Raw genomic sequence first — 19,132 nt, forward strand, 5'->3', positions numbered from 1 at the left:
ATTGAAAAACATTTACAGCCAAAACAGCCAATTTACTAAATACAGGTTTTAATTTAAAGGTTTTTATCAGTTATCGAGGATGAGCCAAAAACCTAGGACTAGTTCGCGAAAGGTTTTTGAAATAATCTCAAATATTTAAGGAATGATTCGATTGACAGTGGTTGTCCTAGAGGCAAAGTTGCTCAGAATGAGGAGTTCTACCATGTGGTATGAATGATGTGAGAGTGTGCGAAAAATTGTGTGATATACAATCCTTTACGCACGTGAAAAATGTGAAAGCACCCCCCACTGGCCAATTTCTTTCTAATTCACAGGCTTCTAAATTCACTTTGTACATCATAAGAATGATGGCGTCTACGCAAATATTAGTCTCTAATATTTGCGTAGGTTAACCGCAGTACGCCGGATCCAGGCCGTATCCGGATCTGATGAAGGACCTGCGCCTGGACACAACGACAACGCAGTCCTGAAGTGTCACTAGTCTCTCCCCTGTTAAGGCCTCCTTCCCTTTACCTCTGTAGTGATAAAACGTTGTTGGGATAATTCCGATTCACGTGGCTACGCGGAAGCAATAAAAATTCTCACTGCCACCAGGCACTGTTTTATGCAAATGAGCGGCCGGATCGCATTAAAAGTTTTCTGTTAGAACAGTGTCGTGTTAGCGGCCCCTAAGTTAATAATTAATGATCGTTGCGACGGAAGTGAATCAATCAAAACTAAATTTAGCTGGACAATAACTATTCTAGAGCTGCTGTAAAGCCCAAACAATCTCTGTTTCTTTAATTTCCTATTATCACTGTAAAGCTGCTTTGAAACAGTCCATATTGTTAAAAGCGCTATATAAATGAAGGTGACTTGACTTGGGCCGTGAGTCAAACAGGCCCAGCTTGTTTCGTTCCGATCGGCCTCCGTTAACCTTGTCTGACAGGCGCTAGAACTTCACTGGCCGACGGCAGCTGTGTTTGAGATAAGCGAATGTTCTCGTAGACAATCACGGCACCTTGGACAAAGACACCGCAAGCCAGTTTTCAAGCCAGTCGGACTGACTGTTGCGAAGCTACAGCCGTTTTCGTGTGTGTTTGTTTGTTTTTTCATTTTATAGCACTAAGTGGCTAGTCACCGAGTCCTTTTTCACACGACCACAGACCGAGCCCATACATAGGTGTACCAAGTTTTCTGAAATTATCTCATTCCGTTCAAGAGTTATAGCTGTTTTAGTAAAAGTGTCCACGCCCACTTTGAAAGTTTTGGCATCCCGTCGCAGAAGTGAATCGAAATGTCGACTTTTTTGGGGGATAATTATTGGCAACCAGGCTAAAGAGAATCTTTATGAAATGGTTTGGTTCAGATCAAGCGAAAAACTAAGACTAGTTTGCAAAAGTAGGTTTTTTGAAAAATCCAAAACACCCCAAAAATTTTCCAGATCAAATCCGAGAAAAAAAAGAAAGCCAATGCAACATAACGGCTTGTGATGCACGAACAAACACACGAACAATACCAGACAATGACAATCTGAACGTCATTGCTGAACATCTTGACAATGTTCATTAGTAGTATTAGAAAATTGAATGTCAGTAGTGAGAGAGTTGCCTGAGAAAACTTTTCGCTCTATGGCTTTTACCAGTGTTTACGCAACCACTTGCATATGGAAACGCAGGTTGGTTTTCTAACCCTTCATTTCAACTCCCAAGAAGCAGACGATGACTGTTCGGTATGTTCATACAGTTGATGATGATCGAATACTGTCAAATGAAGGTGGTTGTGGTTGCCTCACTTGGTTGCAATATCTTAATGCAGAGCATCAAAGCTTCTGATCCAGTTTTGTACATGTCTAGACCTGAAAACATCCAATTGAGAAGATCTTTGATGTCCGACCAAATCACCTGTAACGGGAAATCCTTCCTCTCATCTGGTGTCACGCTTTGAAATAGGCTTTTCTCGAAGGCTTCGATTTGATCCCACCACTTATGAAAGATACTGTGGCATAGATCAGTGAGTTCATAAGGAAAACTTGAGATGTTCTTTACACAATATTGAGTTTTACAGTAATTAGCAGTTTATTGAGGCAAAAGTCATAGTTACTATAGTTAGTTAATAGTGAGAATTGGACCCTAAACTAAACTGTGATCTACATCAATGTCAAAATTTCTCCCAGTCAAAATATGGTGGCACAGGGCCCAAAAATCCACGTTTGATTACATTTCTATTTGCCTAAAATCCATTGTTTGAAAGGCAGTATGTGATGGAAATTTAAAGTGCAAAACGCAGTGATCTCAAATTGCACTTGTCTGTATAACACAGGCAGAAGAGGCAGTTATTGTACACAGCAGCATACACATAAGAAAATGGAAAAATCAAAGGATTAGTGTTTGTGCGTTGCTCACCATGCCAATGAGGGAGAGAGGTTCACTTCCAAGAGCCACGGTTTGAGGTTGGAATCAATGAGAACGTCAAAACCATACAGTTCTGCGAATTGAGACACACACACGGGTGAATGGGAGGACACACACCACACAGAGGCGGCGAGTGCTACTGATAGCCGTCTGTGAATGTAAATGAACAGATTAAAGCAGTAATGGAAGAGGAAACACAGGCCACATACACATTGAAAACCACTTTAACATACAGAAGTAAATCCTCTAAATGATCATTCCGTGTGTCTCACCTGAAACAGTCACGGCTGATAGTGTTAGTGCCCAGAAAGTTTGCATTCACTGCACTTTCAATACTAATCAAATTATGATATTTTGATAAATTATGACATAAACATTATCTAGCAAGCTGAATTAGCAGCTAGTTTAGTTTTAAAAACTATGCAGATTTATTGTAAATGTGGTTGTCACTATCTGAATTTTTTGTTGCCGTTTAATGTGAAAATGTTTTGTGTGTTTTTGACCCAAGTAATCTTGTATTTTGATAAATACGGTTATGACATCAGCAAAATTTCCCAATTCTCGATTCAATCATGCTAACTACTAGCCTAACTTATATAACGTTTTTTAAGACAGATAAACAGTCAGTAATAAAATAAGAACAAATAAACAAAATACAAGTGGCAGCACAAATAAATACAATAGTAAGTAATACCAATAGTAATACCAATATTAAGGCTTTTAATCGCCAGGATGCTGTCAGTCGTTCCGCTCTACTGGCAGAGCTGTGATTAACATGACGTATGCAAATGACAAATCATGTGCCAATATCATCGGGGTGAGATGATATAGAGCCAGAAGACCAAATTTCAGGATGTGTAAAGCCCCAGTGATTGTTGGTGTTGATCGGTGTTGTTTTTAAATAAAATAAATCTGTTAATATGTAAGTTGTAGTTTTGGGGCTCCTTAATATTTGGTGGGTGCTCGTAAATTTGTGCTGGTGCTCCTAACTTCAAAAAGTTGTGCTACCAAGTGCTACCAAGTAAAAAAGTTATTTCGAGCCCTGACAGTGCTTTAAAATATTCACTGCACTGCAGGAAGGAGGACGAAGACAGATGAATAAAGTTCCAAGCGTAGTTTTAATAACAAGTGATCCAAAAGACAGACAGGCATTAACTCAACACATCTATACATAACGGTGACCGGGCAATGAGTGAGAGCAAAGGCACAACTTAAGTAGCGAACAAAAATAAGATAATTGACTAAACACAGCTGAACTGAATCAACTAACGATCTTAACCATGGAAACAGATGAGTGGCGGGAAACAGACACAAAGCAGCACATGTGACGGACAAAACCAAACTTTATTAAAGCTACAAAAGTTATTCAGTCGAGCAGTGAGGGACTTTCTGTCTTTTGGTGTTTGATTAACATTAATCAATGTTAATTGATGTTTTGGTTTCATTTTTGATTTTGGCTTCCGACGAAAACATGATGCCGCCTTCTATTCCTTTCCTTTAAAGCGGTGGGCTGTCACCATACATAACGTCCAAATCAGTCGAATCATGTAACGTCGCATGTAAAAGCGTAATGAGCTGCGAAAGAGAAGCTGTTCAACAGGCAGCTTTCTGACCACGTGAGAAACACAGGCAAGTACAGGTTACTTTGGGCTTCGGGCGTGTGCTTAAACGGACAAATATCAAATGTTGCCTATGTAGGCAATTCACTACGTTTTGGAACAGAGCCTAAATGTGGCTCTAAATGCTTTCAGGAATAAAGCAAGTCTTTATCAAACAGAAGGGGAGTTTCTGTGTCCTTTCTACATTCACTGACACAAGAGAGAGAGTGTTTGAGAGTGTGTGTGTGTGTGTGTGTGTGTGTGTGTGTGTGTGTGTGTGTGTGTGTGTGTGTGTGTGTGTGTGTGTGTGTGTGTGTGTGTGTGTGTGTGTGTGTGTGTGTGTGTGTGTGTGTGTGTAAACAGAGCTGTTTTAAAGAGCTCATAGAGTGGGGCGACATATCGGCTATAAATAAGCCTGTGTCGGCCTGCTTACTTTATACTAACTTTCATGGCATCAAAGGGATTAACAGCTGATCCCACTATTCCCACTTCACCTGTGTCTGTCTATATCTTCATAGACTGATGATGGCTTAGTTGAAAAAAAATTAATATTTTTTATTTTTGCCTATTGTCTTTTAAGAGTAGAATTTATTGTTTTCCTCCTGTCCCAGATCTAGAAACTCGATCTTCAAATATGAAAATCCGTCAAAAAACTATGAATTACATGGCCAGATATATGATAATCTAAACAAGAGAATGAAATAATAAAGATTACACAAATAAATGCTATTAATATTTATTGTGTTTTTCAGTATTTTGCCCCAATAACTGATGACTATTTGACTGTTTTTTGGTGAACTGTCCCTTTAAAAGCTCTCGAGTCTTTAAAGTTTTAAAAGTCAAGTTGTGCTCTACTGAAAACTGTTTTGAGTCAAAAATCAGCTTGACTGTGACGTACCTCTAACTCCAACAAACTTTTTCTCCACTGATTCATAAGCAGTTGCTCAATTAATAAAAAAATAAAAAAATGCATTTATAAACTATCTGCCAGTTTCAGTTCACCACTGACCCCATGTAATTTTTCAAGAAAGATCCCAAACCAGATTATGTCAAACATGGGTATTTTGTAAACCTGTTCTGCATGGTATACTGTAATCCGTTTATTTGTAAACTGGTAGGATGTGCATGTAAGAGCATCTGGACTTGGTTACCCAATCCCTGAAGACCTCTCGTCACTCATCAGAGGGCCTTCATCAGCTGACGGGATTCAAAACTTGGATAAATCCAGAACTACAACCAGATGCTCTTGAATAAGATTTGACCTGCTGCTTCTTCACAAAACAATGTGAAAATGACCTGGATCACAGGCTGTGATCTGTTTGAAAGACTTTGGAGTCTGAAGTGAACTGAGAAAAACACATTTACTGTTGGTTCCTGACAACAAAATGCATCTTCTAACAACCAAAATATGCAACACAGACTAAACGTGCGGTCACATTAGCAACCTTTTTTTCTGGTTTAATTTTCTGGTTTAATAATGAACTACAACAAACAGGTAGTCATGAACGTACGGTAGTGAAATGATGACAAATGTTTTTGAAACAAAAAATGTGTTGTATTCCAAGTAGTGCTTGTTGAATTGCACTACTTGGAAAAAATATGCATTGCATTAACCCTGCTTGAATTGGAATTCATTGTATTTCTGGGCTTGCATTTTTATGAGCTGAAAATTCAACATGGTTGTATATTTAAGCTGTGAATATTTCAATTCAAAACATTTCACACACATTTTCATTATTAAAAATTCAATAACCCATATTCACCTTTTAGATTTCACTTCCAAAATATTAATTCCGTTTAAAAATACAATCTAAAAGACAGGAAATTGTCGGTCCATTTTATTTTGCTTTACAAATTCGCTTCAAATTCAGTGGTTCAAATTCGACAGAAAATTCAACATTTGACATCTGGGAATGGCAGGAATGTCAGTAGATTGCCGATTGATAATCTCCATATCTGTTAGTCGAGCTCACCAGCAGGGGGTGCAAGCAGCTGTTGACGAAGAAAACTGAAGAGCAAGGGGTGAGAAAGTCATTCATTCATAAAAACGGATTTACAGAAATGGAGCATGCGGTAAGTGTGTGTGTGATGATTATCAGGGCCAGTATAGCTATGGAAAGCTGATAAAGACACTAAAGTCTTCACAGTCAGTTTTGCACATGTAAGCTTGCTCTACCGTGAACAAGATTATATTGTTATTCCCCGATGCTGATGTACAGATAAAACGTTAAATCTGAGGTAGTAGACATATATTTCTCTCGGTTGTTTAGTTTCTTAGCTTTACATTGCGGCGCTGTGCTGCAGAACTGGGGATTCCCTCAATATTCATTCTCCAGAATTCCCCTGCGGTCAGGACACTTAAAGTAACTCAATGGACAAAATACAGTGATATAAAAGACCAAACTCGCACCTTATTGGGGATGTAGGCTGTACTAGATATAGGAACAGGCAAGCGGACTATGATATATGAACATAATGCGCAAAGTTTCACGCCAAGCGATTCCCAGTGAAATAATGGCATAACGTTGGCTTGACTCTATATTCCCACATTTATAGAGTTACTGTTGCTATGTCCGACAAGCCATGTCGTAAACATTTTAGTTTTATTATAAGGGCATTTATTTCCCTATTATTTGGGGGTATTTATGTTCAGTTCTGTAGCATTTTTGCCCGCAGCCTATGTTAATTTTCTAACCCTGCCTAAGACACTGAGTAATGAAGCCAGTAACTGTCTATGCAGGCACAGCGGATCACTAGGTTCTTGAACAGAGCAACAGACGAGTACATCTTTCTTTTATCAGCTGTAAACGCGAGCTGAAAGACCCACACTAATTACTCAAGATGTGCAAAAGCACCATTTCGCTTTGTGAACACGCGTACAAACACAAACAGCACGCTCCACACACATTTACAGTCCGCTTTAAACAGTGAGCAGGCCAACAGCCCATGTGCAACGCATTTTCCCACAATTAGGCGCAGACATCGGTCCTGCCCGCACCTCAGCCCTCACAGCCCGACTCGCTCTCTACGCCTCACTTCTCTCGGCTTTCGTGGCTCTTTAATGTGTGCTGGGAGGGCCCATTAACATCACCACAAAATATTCGCAGTGAGGAGAATAAATAAGCACCAACTAGGGAAGATCAAAGCAGAGTGTTATTATGATCCGTTGGGCTCTAGAATCGAAAAAAACAAGCCCAAACCAAACTAACCACACAACAACAATAACAAGAGCGTAACGTATCATCTCACTGGGTGTCTCCTGCGTCTGCTGTGGCACTTGACAATGTTGCATCACTGCAGAAATGAATCGTATTCCTGCTGGTTTTGGGTGTCTTTTCATAAACAATATAATAGAGGGTGGAGAGTGGCTTGCATTAACTCACTGATGAAATATAACTTGACTTCTAAGCTTAAGTAATAGACAATTTACACACGTTTGCAGCACTGCAGAGAACTGGATTTCACTTTAGCCATAGAAACTGGGAGACTTTCACCAATATTTATCAGTACTCAAAATAGTTCACCCAAAAATATGCAAACTGTTGTTGTTGCTGCTGCTTTTATTCACAAAAAGAGAAATGTGAAGGATCTTCATGAGGCTCTTTTCCCATGTGACCACATTCAAAAAAATACCATAAAAGTATAAAAGCAGTGAATGTGACTTGTGGACCTTGTGGACTTGGATTTTTCAACAAGCTTGTTGCAATGCATTAGGATTGCCTTATCCATAAAGAAAACATGTGATGTCCATATTTCTGTTGTGAGCACACTTTAAAATGCAACCTACTAACGACTCATTAGGTTTTGTAACAAAGCCTTTTAATACCTAGTTTGTCAAATATCATGGACATTACTGTAACTGCAGGAGGAAAATGATTCAGTGGTGCTATGATGAAGCCAAGTTGTCGTTTTTTTATCCCCAATCTTTGTCCAATCTTCACCAAAATTGGTTCAGATTATCTTCAGACCAAGCCTTACAAATGTACAGTAAGTAATTGATGTTTTGATTTTCAAATTGTTGAAAACTGAAAAATAAACAGGAAGGAAATCGGTGAGACAATTGAAGCTGCAAATAAATGCTTCATTAGGAATTTCTGGTGAAATAATTAAAAAATATATATTTGATTTATTGTGTAGGTTTAAGTGTACATTAGGGCTGTCAACTTTAGTCGTTTAGTCGACTAATCGGTCGATGCCGTCTTGGTCGACTGACATTTTTATTGGTCGACCAGTTGCATTTTTTTTTTTTTTACCAATAGAAAGAAATTTTCAATGATTTACTCCTTGACATTTATTCCTTTATAAGCAGTTATATATTACTGTATTCTAAATATAATTAGCCTATGGTTTATCCCCAACTTTAAATGCTTTAATTTAGGCTATTTTGTAACAGCGCCACAGTTTAGCGCACACACATAGAACACTCGGTTCGCACCTGTGGCTGGCTGCGCTGCTGCTTCGTGCTCAGTAAGGGATATAGGTAGTTTAGCTGTATTCATTCAGTTAGAACGCTACTTGTTTTCGGTTTTTATGTTTTTATACACTATATGTTTTTATCTCGATGCGGCGTGGACGCACTTGGAAAAAAAAGAGCGCGTCGCACCGCGACCGCGTTGCTTCCATCATGAGCGCGCACACCATGCGCCTACATTTGAAATCGAACTTGAGCGCGCAAAAAACGTGAGCAGTCCCTTTAACGGCTTTATCATGCTGACTCAATAGATTGTGTTTTCTTGATATGTTTTTGTTTTTATTTGTACACTTGACGCATTTGAAAATAGCCTAAATAATGTAACAAAACGAAAATAAACCTATATGCAGTCCTACAGCCTATTATTATTAGGATTGTTTTTTAGGCCTTTTGGGGTTTTTTTTGTGGGTTTGTTTTAAAACTCCTAGATCGGCTGGACAAAAGTTAACCCATAGCTTTGAAAGTAAAGAAGAATATACAGCCTGTATAAACGAGAGCTTTTGTTAGGATTTTTCATTGTGGCAGATAGCAGTTATATTTTTCTTGTAGCGTGTGGTGTGGTCAGGTGCGCAATTGTGACTGTTACTATAGACCTAGGACAGTGCTCCTCACTTTTTGCAGTAAAAAAAAAAAAGATTTTTCAAATAATTGTTTTATCATTATAGTTTTATGTATTTTTGATGTTTTTTCGTTGTTGTTTTATAAATGCTCTATGACAATTGTTAAAAAAATGTTCAATCAAAACATCGCGTCTTTTTTTTTTTTTTTGTCGACTAATCGTTGCGCAGGACAAGACTTTGGTCGACTAAGGATTTCTTTGGTTGACTACAGCCCTAGTGTACATGAAAACAATAAACTACCCAGTAGAAAAAAAATTAAACCAGCCTAAGCTCTATTGTTGTCCGCCCTGCTAACACCAGTTTGGTCAGGCTGGGAGACCAGTCTAAACCACCTGAGACCAGCAGGGGAAGCAGAGACAGGTCTTTGAATTTGGATGCTACTGTAGTCAATTACGAGTAGACTGACCTGTGTTCTTCTAAAATGTCTTTATTAAAAACACGGCACTGTGGCTCATGACCACACAAATACAGCCCTATAAAGTATGTAAAACTAGTGTGCTTGGCCCTGAAACCGCAGTTTTACAGCTTCATTTTGAAATTATGTTTGTCTAAACTCTAAAATGATGTGACAAAACTGGTGACATGTTGTAATAGAGACCCAAACGGTCGCAAGGAGAATCACACCAGGCATCCATCTTAAAGTCGTTCCAAAAGAAGTTTAAATTTAACAGTGGACAAGAGTAAAAATAAAAACAAAAGGTTACCAAAACAGTCTAAAAACTAGCACCAACTTCTCTCACTACCTGTTGGAGACCGAAGTTTCTCATGCTCAAGCAGCTTTAAAAACATTTGCAATATCTCCAAACAACTCTCTGTTCCCCTGCCTCACTTCTGAACACTCTTAAATGCATACTTTTTGCCACCTTTAGTTAATTGGAACAAACCATTTTCTGTAAAACTAACTCTTTTGTCTCAATATACATTTCAGCAAGTTCCGTCAATAATAGTCAAGACAAAGCGTTTAAAAACAATCAATAAATACAACATACAGACAAGAAAACAAAAACAAATATTGTCATTTGCACAACTACTATTTCCTAAATTAGTTAAAATGAGCATTCCCCTAGAGGTTAGGCCCACTCTTCTGACAACAGGAAATTAAAAAGTAAAACTCCACATGAACAATTAAAATATGCATGATCTGAAGAACAATACAGACACAGTTTTGAGGGATGGAGAAGCAAAACTGGCTCTCCATCACACATGTAATAAAACAGCTTGGCTAATCAAGAATAAAAATTAACATCTCTTCATCAGCTGTAAATTAATCACAGAAACAGAGTGATGATGAGAAGGATGGGTGGCACAAACTAATTCAAGCACAATGTCACACAGTGGGCCGTCATTCATAGACAGAAAATGCAGTTCTTTACTGTCTTTGCGCTTAAGTTGGCAATGTTTTAGTATCAAATCAATTACAAAATGATCCTTGATGGATTACAATGCATCTTGTCCTCCAATTTTTTATCAGTACTCAAGTTGTCACAATACCAAAATTTCAGTAGCTGCGTTCACACCACTGTTAATGTCCCTGTAAAGGCAATTCTAAAAAAAAATTGTAAACACATTATAAATGTTAGAAATGTATTGCTAAAACATATTACAAAGACTGTGAACTGTGAAGTACTGAATTGTGGAGTTAGACCGTTAAACAGTTTTTCACCATTGCTGTGTTGCAGATTTTTTGGGCAGGGCTAAAATGGGGGCTCGATGACGCACTAGAGCCCATGAGCTCCTGGAAACGCCCCTACTTGATGACGCACTGGAGCCATTGAGGCTGGCCCCTCCCATAACAATATAAATGGAGCACTTTAATAACATCAGTTTGCCACTCAATCGCGAGTTACTGTCAGTATTATTAGTTACCACAGCCTACAGTTAGCTAGCTAGCTATATGCCTTCGTCACGGAAATGCGTACTACCTGGATGCGATCACGTACAAAACAGATCGGTGTCCTTATTTACATTTCCAAAAAATTATCACATCAAGAAGAGGTGGATTAATTTTGTGAAGAGACACCTTGATGGAGAGCTGAGGATCACCGCAAACACCCAGCTCTGTAGTGATCATTTTACACGCGATAGTTTTATAAACTTTCATCGGAGACAACTGGGATTCACTGATAATCCGCTGTTACTGGTGAATGGGGACGAACCGACTATCTCCCGCCTCGGCCTTCATCCTCCCGTCGCCCCGACAACTGGTGAGTGTTATACTTCCCGCGAGTGGGCGTGGTTTCAGCGCAGACAGCGGACACGCCCCCAGCGTTTGAGAGCAGAGACTACTGCTAATTGTTTTCAAGATTTTGATAGCTTATTTTATTTACTTGCCGGCTTTAAATTTTATCATTGAAAATTTGGCTGGGTGGCTAATAACACATTTTTCTGTGGTGTGACAAACTCAGAACACATACTTAATTTTGACTTTACAGGGACTTTAAACATATGAAATATAACCTTTTCCGGAAATATATGGCATCTGAATTGAATGGATTTCTTTTGTTTACAGATAAGACACCATGCTTTACAGTAAATTAGCAATGGCATCAACACTGAAATTCTTCTGCACATTGTAAGAGTTGCAATATCAAGCAAGAGCCTGGGTTTCTCACAACGCAGTTTCTTTGTGTGGAATTGGCAGCAAACATCATAACGTCGTAAGAATCTGTTCAGAATCATTTATGAAATGAAAAGCGTTTTCACCACACGGTAAAATGTGATCAGTTGACTTAAATGAAAAAAATTGAGGAAACCCGTTGCCTTAAAATTATTAAGTAAATAAACTTCATGTTTATTAAAAAAAAAGTAATGTGGAATTGTCAACTTCACATAACTTATTTTTTTCAATTAAGCATTAAGTTTATTTACTTAATAATCTTAAGGCAACGGGTTTACTTATTTTTTTTTAAATTAAGTTTACTTTTTAAGTAAGTTCACAATTAACATTCAAATAAAGACAAAATAAATATTTTACAGTTCATGAAATTTGTCTCAGACCACAAAAATCATAAGAGTGTGCACTTGTATAAAGAAGCATTGAAATGCACCTAAAGACGTGAATGGCTATTACACAAATACGGTCTAACACACACAGAGGCTCATTTATTCACTAGTAAAGGTCTGTTTCTGCTTTCCATGTCAGAGGTGAAGAGCGACCAATGAAGCATCATGTTACAGGACTTCATTTAGACAGCAGCTGAACAAAGACAAACCCGCCGCTAATTCACATCCAAACAATACCACATAAAAAAGGGAATCGACCGAGTGGCTCTGATCCAGATTGACTCGAGATGAGATGTAAACTGGGAAAACAATGGGGCTGTTCTACTGGAGCCAATGCTAAAGACTTTTTTCAGCACTGCCTTTCATTTATTATCCTCCGCATCACTTCCTGCCTCTGCTACCTTATTTTATTGCTTTCTTTTTTTGTAAGACATGGAGATTTCTCATTGTGAGTGTGATGAAGTCGGCCATATACACACACACACACACACACACACACACACACACACACACACACACACACACACACACACACACACACACACACACACACACACACACACACACACACACACACACACACACACACACACACACACACACACACACACAAGGAAAGTATATACAAAGGATACATATAAAACAAATATATATGATGCACTAAATATATTTATATATTTAAATATAATAGATATATACATTAAATAAATAGCTATATATTAAATAATTTGTTGGCCGAAATTTCAGCCACCAAAAATATATTCCTCACAAATTAATTTTCAGCTGAAAGAGTTTGGAATGCTGAAATCATTGGTGACGTATGATAAGCATTTCTCTGATTGTGTGTTTTATCTATGTCAGTTTCATGCACACAAAATGAATAAACTAAAACAATAAACATGTCAGTTGTGTGGACGCTAGGGCTAGGTTGACAGTGACACTATCGATTTCTTGTTTCTGTTTTCAGTAGATGCGTGAACAAATCTTCAGTAAACAGTATTTGTACTCCGCCTGCCATCCAATGATCACAAAAAGCTTTGTGTTTTATTACTTTTGATTTGAAATTATTTTCAACATTTTATTTGAATGTATGGTTTCCCTTTAATGTGTGGTGACAGAGCGCTGTAGCTCCTAAGTCCAAATGGCATGTAAACCTATCATCTTTTCTTCTTTACTACTAGTTACAGCAGCAAATAAACAAGTGAACATCAGAAGGAATATTGAAAGATACAGAAGAACTTACTGTATCCTGGCTCATGTAATCACTCAATCAGTGTTTCAACTGCCGATGATAAAACAGCTTGTAAATAATGTCACTTAATGTTACATTTACCTCAGAAAAGTCTTTCAGTGACCATAAACTTGTTTGTTTACAAGAAAAAAAATAGCTATGGAGAGGAGCGTTTTGATAAATATATGCACTATATTAAATATTCTTTATATTTATCTTATGTAATGCATTTTTAATAATTTGTCAACCTTTTAAATGTTTATATTTCAACAATGATTTGGAGTATGCGCCATTAAAAAGTTGATACAAAACCCTTCATTATGTGCAATTCATATATTCAACTCAACTATATATATTATGGCATGCCATTCAGGAAATTATTGTATTTATAATATGAAGTTTGAATATTTGGAATGAGATTCTGAATATATGGAATGAAACTCTGAATATATGGAATGAAACTCTGAATATATGGAATGGAACACTTAATATATGGAATGAAACACTGAATTTATGGAATGGGACTCTGAATATATATATATGGAATGAAACTTGAATATATGGAATGAAACTAGCAAAGTAGCAGCAATCTTAAGTAATGATGAGCTACAGTAATGCATGTACTGGGAAAAATACTGGTAACGGTATTCAGTAGAGTTCTAATGAGGAAATTCATTCACTATTGCATCGCGGAAGACTGAATGCTGTGAACCTCACAGGAAGTTAGAAGTTCTGGAAGTTCCTGCTTATCAGGCAAACATAAATACAGAAGGAATCATGCCTTCCACCTCACAGGGACCCCACAGAAGCGCCTGTCTACAAGTGATGCAGAATCTGCACTCCAATTGTGCATACCATGCACTTGTGTATCAGCTTCTACCTGGAAAGCTATTGAAACTTTTATTTCAGTTTCTGTGTTTTGGTAAAGAAATTTATGTCAGTCCATACATAACATTATTTCAATATACCATATTCATAAGATTTATTTAGTTGTAGCAGGACACATGAACTATTACACTTGTTGTGTTGTATGCTATAGCTCGACACAGAGATGTAGAATGTTATTTTAAAAACATACGCAACTGATGCTTATGCGCAATTCGGCTAAAAAGGATACGAGGGAGAGACAACTGCCCCAGAGCAATAAGATGCTTGTGTAAGGGCCCTTTCACACCTACCTTGTTTAGTCCGGACTTTCAGACTTTTCAGTTTGGTCCGAATCAAAATTACAGGTGTGAAACCTACCCCTGGACCACGGTCCGGACCAAACAGATGAAATTTGGTCCGACGAAAAGAGGTAGTCTCGGTCCGGATCAAACTGAACAAAGGTTTGGTTCGTTTCTAGTGTGAAAGCATTTCTGTATGGTTCGGACTTTCAGACCTTTCACAGGAAGTTCCGGTGGTTCCCGCATAGCCGAAAAAAACAGAAGGTGGCAGGAAAAATTAGCCGTGGTAGCACATGGGGAGAGGAGGAGACAAGGTTTTTAATTGAAGTATGATCTGATGACATAATAAGAAGTCAACTGGAAAAAACGCACAAAAATGCAGACACTTTCCAAATATAGTTGCAACGATATGCGTCCGTTCATTCATGTTGTCAAAGTTACCCGCCGAATTGACAACACGCTGACGTCAGACGCACGTCCATTTACAAACCAATCAATGTCAAGATGCAGCCCACATAGATGATGACGACAGGACGCAAGTATGACACGTAAAGTTCTTTAGTGCGCTCGCATAATTGCAGTGTGAAACCAAACCAAAAGTTTCTGAAAGTATAAAATGTATCAAAACGTGCACTTTAGTTCGGACCTTGGTGCGGACTTTCAGGTGTGAAAACGCCCTAAGTCGCTCTTCACAATAATTTAGCTCCAACAATAGAGTTTAGCTCCAAAACACCTGGCCAGAAGTTTGTAGAGATCCTGAAGATCAGCTGGTGCAGGTGCGTTTAATTAGGACTGGACAACCCTGATGTAAAAAGTTATTTTACCATATTAAACAGGCCACTTTATTTATTTCACACTGTTTCCATCACATTCCACTGATGCACCTGCATGGGCGGCTCATATTCAGCCATGTGACACAGTGAAGTGAACCCTTGCCCTCCTCCAGTATCCCATCATGCACCAAAGATGAGGGCATACACTGGGTAAAGATATCCTTTTCATGCAGGTGATCGTCCGATAGAGGAGCAATGCACCTGCACTGTTATCAGAGATTAAACCAGGAAATATTATGTCTACAGACACGTTACAGAGGAATGACAACACTGCAGCGAACAGAAAGATATGAAACAGAGCGTTAATTCAAGTTAAATCTCGAAGATCCTAGCATTTACAACAGTTCACAGGTACTGCCTTCCTCTGGAAATAATGGAAAATAAAGATACGCCATAAAGAGTGAAAAAGACACCGCCTCTTCAATCTTTTAGATACAACCAGGAATGGAACCAGGGCTTCTAACAGTAGTGAATTTCTTGCTTTGTTACTTTACATGAAACTCATTTGTGTTCAGTTTTGGGAGGGTGATCTGGCATTTAAACTCAATAAGGTACATGTCCCCCTGTAAATAATAATTTTATCCCTTAAAACTCATCCTTGATCACTAAAATGACATATTTAAAGTTTTTTCGTTGGTAAAAAATTATTCGAGCCTTAAAATATCTTGAAAGTAACACGAAACTCTTGCTTCATTTAGTACGCGTGGTTCTACTAATATGCAAATGAGCCCCGCCTCCACTCACTCACAGCAGCTCAGAGATCCACTCGTTGACGATCACACGTTGATCTGATTAGTTACAAGGTAGTTTGTGATGTCAGAAACACCAGCGATTTCAAACCGTGTTTTTGAGACTGTCTTTGGTTCACTGCAGTTTTAAGGAGAAAATACTCAGCAATGATGTCGACTTATGAATTTACACGTTTTGTCTTAAAGCATATTAAAAACACGACATAGACATATAAACAACATTAAAAGCTGTATTTCCACCACAGGGGGACTTTAACATTAGTTAACTAAATTAGTTAACAGGAATTAACAAGGAAAAATACTTCTAAAACACTTATTGATCTTTGTTAAAGTTGATTTCAACTAATTTTCAACTAATACATTCTTAAAATCAAAAGTTGTATCTGCTAAAATTATTTAATAGACCTGAGCTGACATGAACTTACAACTAACAGTATTTTTTTGAATGAACTATCATTTACAAGGATTAATAAATCATGTAGCAAATGACTTGCTCATTGTTAGTTAATGCCTTAACTAATGAGATTACTGTAATATGTTACCAGGTTTTTCATCTAATGTTGATACTTTAATTTTATTGGAGGTTAATATTAATTAACATTTTTTGTTGTTTTATAGCTTTATTTTAAGTTAATAACCCTGCTAATATGTTAAAATAATATTAACATTAATCAGAGAAGTGATGAATAGAATGTGTCAGTGATTACTCTGGAGGATAATGTGTTTGACCTCATGCAGGTATTTAACACCCCATAATCGTTCAGAATGAGAAACATTTGGACTGCATTTTACTCTGGCAGCGAATATCATTCTGTTTTTACCTCCATAAACAGTCCGTCATACAGTAAAGTCTGCGTTCTTCTGCTCAAGCACACAGCAGAGATTGTTATGGGATGCAGCACAGACTTAATACACTTCAAACCTGCCTTTACTCTGGGGTTTACAATGCCCACACAGTGAAATAATAATGCTGATCTATGGGGTTTGATACCTTGTTTCAAAAGTACCAACCAGTTACCACAATATTGAGTGTTTTTATGCCTGATTTTTTGTTAAAAAACAGGAAAAACAACATTGATGTATAATATAAGCCATTGTATTGGCTATCTGCATGCCATAACTTAACTTAACATAACTTATTATTAATAATAAATATTGATTAGCCAAAATGTCCCATTATATGAGGCGTCTTACCGAAGCAGTTGCACCGATGAGGAACGAACATCTTGCAGGCTGTGGCGATGTGGATCTCAGCACTTAAAACAGCTTTAATGATCAGATCCTCGATCTGACCCATGAGCACTGACAAACACAGAGAAGCAAGCATCAGCTTATTTAAACATATATATATATATATATATACATATATATATATATATATATACATATATATATATATATATATATATATATATATATATATATATATATATATCTTTATCATGCCAAACATGACCACTCACAAAGGCATCAAAAAAAATTTCCACCAATCTAATATTATTTTCCATCACTAGTTTTGCAATTGCAAGTAAACGTAAATTTTTTCAAGGGAAAGCAAAACTTTTGCATTGTTCCAGAAAAGAGAGAGAGCAAAACGTTCTGAAAGCAAACACAATGTCTCTCAGAGAGAACATAAAACTTTTTTTTGAAAGAATGAAAATATTTTTCCTCCAATCTCATATCATTTCCAGTGTTGGAACTGAGGGGGGGCTGGGGGGGTCCGGGACCTCCCATAAGCATCAAGGGACCCCCCATAAGGCCCAAAAACATTACCTTGGGGTGTCCCCTGGTTTTTCATTAAAACTAAAATACAACATTTAAAAAACATAATTTATTACATAATATATGTATATTTTTATCAAAGTATTACACTTCGGCTCCCATAAGAAAGCTACTCTAAATTAGATTTGCTCAAGATGCTCAAGAGCGCCACACGCTGTTTTCTGAAGGAATTTACAGACCGCGACATCGCTGTGTGACTGGCCAACACGATCTCGGGAAAGTGCGTATCTATAGCAAACATTTTTTTTGCGTGCAAATGAAACACACTGTAAACCCCTTGGGCAGGATTAGGGTTGTGGAGAGTAAGTGCGTATTACACGTCATAAAGTGTGTATCATATGCATGCATATGCTTTCAGTGACAAAATTTCAAATTTGAATCATCTCAAAAATGAATCCACCAAGCGAGTCATAATGCAAGTCATAAATCCAGCGATCTGTTTGGCAGGAGTAACAAGCGTGTCAGTCTCCACATGAATGACTGTAGATTAGTGCTACTGATGTTATGCCGTGTTAAACGTGCATCTTAGATATACTCACATGTGGTGTCTTTGCCTTCTTGTCTCAAATACCTCAGCATTGCGCTCATGCTCCATTTGTTCCCATAATCCTCTACTTCAGGGTCATCGCAGCTGAAAGGAAGAGAAACCCTGACTGTCAGCACTATAAAAACAGTACTGAGAAATGGGCACAACGTAACAATGTTGACATGATTAGCAAACACAAGGATTAGCTTGTATTTGAAATCACATTCCTGAGCCGTTTAAGTGATTATTTAACTATTATTTCTGACAGCTTAGATCAGTTCTCATTACTGTACATGCATGATGCTTTATGACAGGTCGCTGCCATCAGGCATTAAGGGTTATTGTATAATAACCTCACGCACATGTAGATGGAAGGACTTTTCTCACATTGATTTTGGTGTTCAGTAGGTTTAAACACGCTCAAATGTGTCTAAGATCGCAATAATAATCTGCTGATCAACACTTTTAAAGGAGGAACTTTATTCAAAAAAATTATTAAACTGAAAATAAAAACTCTTCCAAAATAATTTACATCTTTCATTAATACTGCAAAAAAAGATATTTTGATGATTTATGATCACATGGGCAGAAAATATGTTGCACATTTCAATACATCCATTTTGTTTTTGTTAACACTATTTTGAAATTCAATATATTGTCCCATCCATATAGATGACATTTCTGTTCTATGAAACTTTTAATGCTTTTTAAACTAAAATAAAAACTTTCAAACGATGCTTTGTCAAGCCAGCATTGAATT

At 37.6% G+C, this 19,132-nt stretch overlaps 1 protein-coding gene across 2 annotated transcripts in view; it reads right to left on the reverse strand.

Moving 5' to 3' along the window:
* Nucleotides 1–19,132, reverse strand: part of ttll5 (tubulin tyrosine ligase-like family, member 5) — a 168,355-nt gene that overhangs the window by 125,002 nt on the left and 24,221 nt on the right. For both annotated transcript variants that reach the window (XR_013206584.1, XM_077238519.1), the window contains 3 exons: nt 18,386–18,477; nt 17,259–17,366; nt 2,385–2,466 (listed from right to left, as the gene is read on the reverse strand). Coding sequence is in view for 1 of the 2 variants with exons in the window: in XM_077238519.1 (XP_077094634.1) it covers nt 2,385–2,466; nt 17,259–17,366; nt 18,386–18,477 (282 nt within the window). In the remaining variant the exon portion in view is untranslated. The remainder of the gene's footprint in view (nt 1–2,384; nt 2,467–17,258; nt 17,367–18,385; nt 18,478–19,132) is intronic.

The sequence above is a fragment of the Siphateles boraxobius genome, unplaced genomic scaffold (genome assembly GCF_051911475.1).
Source record: "Siphateles boraxobius isolate OS27281-9 unplaced genomic scaffold, OSU_SipBor_1 22, whole genome shotgun sequence".
NCBI lineage: Eukaryota > Metazoa > Chordata > Actinopteri > Cypriniformes > Leuciscidae > Siphateles > Siphateles boraxobius.